Here is a 6269-nt window from a genome sequence, read left to right as displayed (position 1 = left end):
TTTCACCTGCAAATAAAATGAAATGAACAATTAGCTATAACAAGAAAAACAGAAGGAAAGAAAGGAAAGGAAAAGGGAAAGACAAAAAAAGACATTGAGCTTACAAGACATTCCTATCCTAGCATCCATAACTACTGCTGTACTCGTCATATTATAATGCAAACCAAGTTTCTCACTATGCCTGCTATCTGCTGTGGTAGTATGGTTACAAAATATAACCAAGGAGAAGCTAGAAAGATTGGCGAGTAGCTGACATATTAGTTGGCTGTTTATAAAAGTACATAGCAGAAACTAATACCATTATGGTATAAACTCAGTTTGTTTCCAGAGATGACTAATTGGGCATCATACCCACTTCTGATTGCTCCTAATTATTTGAAGTTTTGTATTAATTTAATTACACCGAAAGAAAGAAGATGAAATTATACTGACCACTATATCCATGAAAGCACCGACATTGTCCCAATTCACGATTACAAAAACCTCGACCACTGCAGTCATTTTTGCAGCCACTCCCACCTATTAACTGCCAACAGAACAATTAGTTAACATGAATACTCTTCCCATAAAAATTGATATTCACCTCACATATCTCCAAGGGCTTATAAAAATAGAAGAATAATAATAACATTTTTGTGTCATCTGGTTTCATAGATTAACTGAGTAAACACCCATTCACTCCCACTTCTCTTCCCACCTCCTGATTCAAACTTGCAAGGTATTCATCTCTATGTTTCTAATTTTCTTTATTCCTTTTGTACATGAAGATATTGTGTGCCTTTAGCAAGTAGATAAGGCCAACAACAGTGAGCAAAGAGAAATAAACAAAAAGGAATCCCAATTGATATATGAATTCACAAGAAACATACGGCATAACCATAGCACCAAGAAGTGAGATGGCAAGACCAGTAGCACCATTTCCTTTGAGTTGGGGAACAAAAAGCCCATCCAAACTTCTGTAGCAGCAGGCTTTGCATAGCCAAGCTCAGCAAAGAAGCATCTAGCAATTGTGAGTACAAGGAACACAATCAAAAATTCAAGTTTCCTAACCTGTAAGAAGAAAAATATTTGGGTGTGATCATTTATACTTGAGGAATGGAAACCAAAGATCTTAGAGAAGCACAAAACATAGGGAACATATTCAGTTACCCCATATTGTTGTAATGCAAGAAGCATCAATGTACTGAGTCCTGTCAGGAGAACACCAATCCATATATGTATTATGTATATTGAAGAGCATGTTCAATGCAAAGGCAGTTCCAATCACTGGTAAGGAATAGAAGTCACATTAAAATGAATAAAAGATGTGTCTTATCACGATAGCTCTAATACCAGAAGCTATAGCTGTTATGTATCACACCAAGCAAGGGTTCTATGAACAAGAACAAAACAAACAAATAAAGACCCAGTTGCTTCTAATTTGTCTGAAATGATACCAACACCCGAAAAGAGAAAACTTACCTTCAGGAATGTCACATGCAACTATAGAAATCTCTGCAAGAACCCAAAGGATGAAGTTTGTTTTCTTAGGATATTCAGCTCTACAGTGCTCAGCCAAATGCTTTCCTACACTTTAAAAATAACAATTGAGATGATAATCTGAGCAAAATGACTAGCTATTCTCAAAACATAAATAAAGAATGAAGTAAAACTGATTGCCATATCACTTGCCTGTGACTACCCCAAGATTGGCTGCTAGAGACTGAATGACAAGAGCAGCACATGAAGCAATTAATATTATCCAAAGTAGCTGGAAAGAGAGTTACTCAGAACTGTTATCATCTATTCAGTTGCTGACTTTAGTTACAAAAGAATTACAATTGCAAATAAAACCATCTGCCCATGACTAGATCCTCAATATTGAAGCTATGTAGTTACTAGGTTAATAGGGGTCACTATAATAGAGCAATAAAATTTAAATTAGGAGATTCTAGACATCTTACAGAACTTATAACAAAAATTTGTCAGTTTCTTCATATAGGCCTAGGCAGTTTAGTTTCCCTTATTATCAAAACAGCTTTATCATGAGAAATCAGCTTTATCAAAACAACTCACAGACTCACCAAACATCACCGGGATAATCGGAGGTTCTAGATGGTGGAGCACGGAAAAAGACATTAGGAAACTTATGGTCCATTAAAACCCAGAGTTTTTCTTCCTCTTTCCAGTTATAAAGTTCTGTACTTGTTATGGCTGTGAGTTCACATATATAATAGCCAACAACTATTCCTCCATGAGAAATTATCTCTTCACTGAAAACCTTAACCCAACAGCTGCCTTGCACATTAGAATCGGGCAGTCCAAGACATGTGTTTCTCCCAATGAAATCAAAAGTACTATACATTAAGTTTTCCAGTAGCAATTTTTGCCATAATGGCATCAACATGCGACGTTCATATCAGCAATTATCATGGATAAATGTACTATAATGGGACTCAGAAAGCATCACATTCATTCAACAAAATATCACATATAGCAAGAGAAATATAAGCATGAAACAAACACTAGTAGTCCTACCATGAGAAGGCGCATCTCATCAAGAAGTGTGTGGCCTCTTTGCTCTGCTTCCCTCGCCGCCATCTCAACAGAAATCACAAAGTCACCCAACACAACCTGCATATTAATAACAATATCCGTCACACATTCATCTCCATAAAAATACATCCCTTACACCTTTACTTACTAACCATCCTAAAAAGTAAAGACAAAAATACAACTTCCTACATTTGGAATCTTAAGACCAGCCACATGCTTGGACTTGGAAACAACACCAGTAGCACGGTCCTCGTCTCTCCATTCCTTGTTACGTTTTCTCATAAATTCATCATAGCACAGAATCACCGAAAGCTCCGCGCTTTCAAAACCACAACTGAAATCTTTCAATCCACCAAACGCTAGGTTCAATGCAGTTCAAACATTTAGACTAAGCAATTTGGCAATCCTCTACAAATTTTATAATGCAATTTTGTTGAACCACTATAGGACTAACATTACTTGAGCTTGCACAAAAAAGTTAGTTACCGAAATTTTGTGATCCCAAATGGTGAGACACAAACCCAAATCCTCTGCTTCTCCCAGTAGTCTTGTCATGCATAACCTGTAAATTCCATTAAAATGTTTCCATTAATCCCAAGAAACAATGAACCCACAATTTATCTTCAGTCAATTCACAAAAAGATGCGAAATTTCGAACGAAAAGCAAAACCATACCTCGACCATCTCAACATTCCCAGCACCTTTGAAGAGCTCAACTAGCTGAGCACTATCAACAGTGAAGGGAAGGTTTCCGACGAAGAGATTTAGGTCAGTCAAGAAATAGAGTAGTACCTGGACACTGGAATCAAAGGCTCCATGGACGGAGTTCTTAGGAATCATCCCAAGCTTCCGTTTGAGAGGATTTGACGGCGGCGGCCGTGGTCGCAGCGTACTCTTCAACTTGGCCGCCGGCGAAGGCTTTGAATCCAAGGCGGTCTAGTTAGATCTGAAGGCGGAGGCGCTTTTCTCCTTGGAGGCTTGCTGGAGCTAAGGTTTGGCTACTGGGGAGGCTCCATTGTCTCTCATAAGAAATTGTCGTGCGGCTGCATAGACTTCATCTTCGTCAATTCCAGAGAGAGACGGAGCGGGTTTTAGAGAGAGAACGAAGATGAGGGTATTGGTTGGAGGCGGAGAACAAAGAGGAGGATGGTTTTGGTCGGAGGCGGAGAACGAAGAGGAGGAAAGGGAGGTTTAGTCGAATAGTGTTAGGGCTATCTGAAGTCAATCCAAATATCTCTAAGTGTGGGAATGAGATTTTCGTCCCCCGCGCTTCTTTAAATTTTTTTAACTTAGCCGCTCAACGTTTTTCTGAAAATTCAAATGAAAGTTTTGTCACCGGCTAATTTCAAAACTGATGTCAGTTATATGCATACAAATCGGTTTTTGAGGAATCGATGTTAATGACATTGTTTTACATCGCGTGTATTTCTCACCGATTTAATTGTCATGATGTCTATGAGCATAATTCTAGTAGTGCACGTTCAAGAGTGAACGTAAACAGAAAACGATCCCCGCGTGGTTGGACCTCCACGGTCCCCGTCAGTCGTCACATTGACCGCACCGCACTCCGGAAAGAATCCAACACCACCGCCCTACAAGTGTTGAGTTTTCCCACCAAGTATAAGCGACGAGCAAGAAACTCCTTCCCCGGAACCCTAAGGTTTCCCAAGTCAACCGGTTCTCACCCTCTCTGAGCGACAATTTGGTCGCTAGCCTGGCCGTCATGGAAGCAATAGCCGCTGCCATGAAGCGGGACGCCGCACAACTCAAAAAACTCCAAACCCTAACCCTAGCAGAGCGAGAGAGATATGGGAGAGAAAGTCGCGGTATATTAGCTTTATTTTTTCTAACTGTTCCCGTTCTATATATTTTGATATTAGGATTCATGGAAATATCTAAATCCATAATCGATACAATATCGTTTTTTTTTTTTTTTTGAAACGGAGTTTGGAACCCAGCCTAGCTGGGAGGCTCAGCCCCACGCCCGGACATACAATATCGTTCTTTCTTTAATTTGTCTTTGTGTTCTAAAACCTTAAAAAAAGAAATTTGTGGTCTGCGATAAGATTGTAAATTCTTGAAGAATTGTTCTTCTATGATAAGTTAAGATTCATTGAGGCATGACATCTCCGAAAACCCAACTTGATTTTGCAGATTTGAATGATCTAATTTGTTCGTGGGGAAAAGACCGCTACTTCTTGGTTTCCACTCAAGACGAGGGAACCTTGTGATAGTTATTGGAGTTTCAACTTTGATGACAGAAGGGCATTAAGGATCCACACAGTTCTAATATCTTTCTGGCACCTCCCACTTGATGAGATCATCAGGAGAATTAATTTAGTTGATAGAGACCATGACCTTAATAAAGCTTTTCAAGTTGCTTATGAATTGCAACGTTTGATTTGATTACCAGGAACACTTTGTTCATTGCATGTGTTTTGTTATCATTATTTGTGTACCGCCACATATATATAATCAGACTTGAATTATTCGTTGTTTGACATGGTTAAGTACATAGAACTCCAGGGTAGCAAATCGACGGGGTCATATTCTTGTATTCCACCTACTCCTACAGAAAGCCAATCAAGTCAATCCTATGGTGTCTATTTCTAAATGGTCGAGAAGGGTTGTTTGATCGCTAACACAAACGAGAATATATGCTTGGACAGAAAGAAAAAAAAAATCTTTTTATGAAAAAAAACAAGAAAAAGAAATCGAGAAACAATAATGTAGATGAAAATAAATAAGGGTATAGAGGAAAATTAAAAAGTTGTCTTTCAAGCTTATTAATTATTTAATTTTTATAGATAATAGAGTACACATGGCGAGCAAGCAATGAATGAAAAATGTTCCTCTTCCTTCATCACTCTTTGCAACCGCATCACCAACCACGCATTGTGGCACTCTCTCAGCTTTATCACACCAAAATATGAACGTCACTGATGAAATTAGCCAGAGCCAATTATACGTACGTTGGTTGAGGGAACAACGAAGGCCATGGTCTCTAGCTCTGAAAGTGACACGTGGTGCACATGCAAAACTTGACTGGACTAGTGTTCCTTTTGCGTATCAAATTCATAATTAAGTTGACAAGAATCTCTAGGATCAAAATGGCTTGAAATACATACCATGATACGTATGACCTGATTCAGATTGCTTGAAAATGGTCATATATATTAATAAGATCGTATTGATGATTTAATCATGAATTAGAGATTCAATTGAGGTTGCTCGATTAGGTAAATGCGGTATGAGTCTCTTCGATTATAGTTAATTGATTTCGAAACTGATGCTCGGATTATTGTATTCTAGTATCATAGCATATAAAGTATATAGTTTGATAAATTACCACAGGTGTTTTGGGATACTTTTTTTTTTTTAATCAAACCCATAAAACAATATCATTCATCTCAAATTAGAGTGACCATTATATACCATGCTGTTGTCATCTAGACAGACAAGAAGATGTGTTAGTACCACAATAGTACATAGAATTAGACCAGTACTCATGACTCATTAGACATTAAATACATTGAAAAACGGATCTCTTCCTTCGGTACTACTCCAGAAGATTCGCTAAATGGCACCTAAAGTGCATAGCTCCCTAAAAAATTAGAGAATAATTGAAAATAGACAAAGATACTAACATAGGGTTTCCTAAACAAAGAGAATTAATAGAAGGGGTTTTGAACATTTACCCCATTTCTAGGGATTTTTTTCCCACTTACCCCATT

General features: G+C 38.1%; 1 protein-coding gene and 1 pseudogene across 1 annotated transcript; both read right to left on the bottom strand.

Annotated features, from left to right (window-relative positions):
* Positions 1-736: 736 nt before the first annotated feature.
* LOC133716913 (metal transporter Nramp1-like) lies at positions 737-2580 on the bottom strand (annotated as a pseudogene).
* Positions 2538-3755, bottom strand: LOC133713452 (RNA-binding protein CP29B, chloroplastic-like). Its single transcript, XM_062139491.1, has 3 exons — positions 3211-3755; positions 3022-3097; positions 2538-2613 (listed from the first exon to the last, which is right to left on the bottom strand). The coding sequence occupies exons 1-3, from the start codon at positions 3373-3375 to the stop codon at positions 2600-2602; spliced, it is 255 nt and encodes an 84-aa protein (XP_061995475.1). The 5' UTR covers positions 3376-3755; the 3' UTR covers positions 2538-2599.
* Positions 3756-6269: the final 2514 nt, after the last annotated feature.

The sequence above is a fragment of the Rosa rugosa genome, chromosome 6 (genome assembly GCF_958449725.1).
Source record: "Rosa rugosa chromosome 6, drRosRugo1.1, whole genome shotgun sequence".
Lineage (NCBI taxonomy): Eukaryota > Viridiplantae > Streptophyta > Magnoliopsida > Rosales > Rosaceae > Rosa > Rosa rugosa.
The sequence above is the reverse complement of the archived record's forward strand: the minus strand, read 5'-3'. Positions and strand labels throughout refer to the sequence as shown.

Bases quoted from the DNA above. Each gene is read 5' to 3' on its own strand.
- LOC133713452 (XM_062139491.1), bottom strand. From the start codon at position 3,375: ATGATTCCTAAGAACTCCGTCCATGGAGCCTTTGATTCCAGTGTCCAG. The intron at 3,098-3,210 runs GTATGGTTTTGC...TGGAATTTACAG, and splicing joins GGAATGTTGAGATGGTCGAG to GTTATGCATGACAAGACTAC.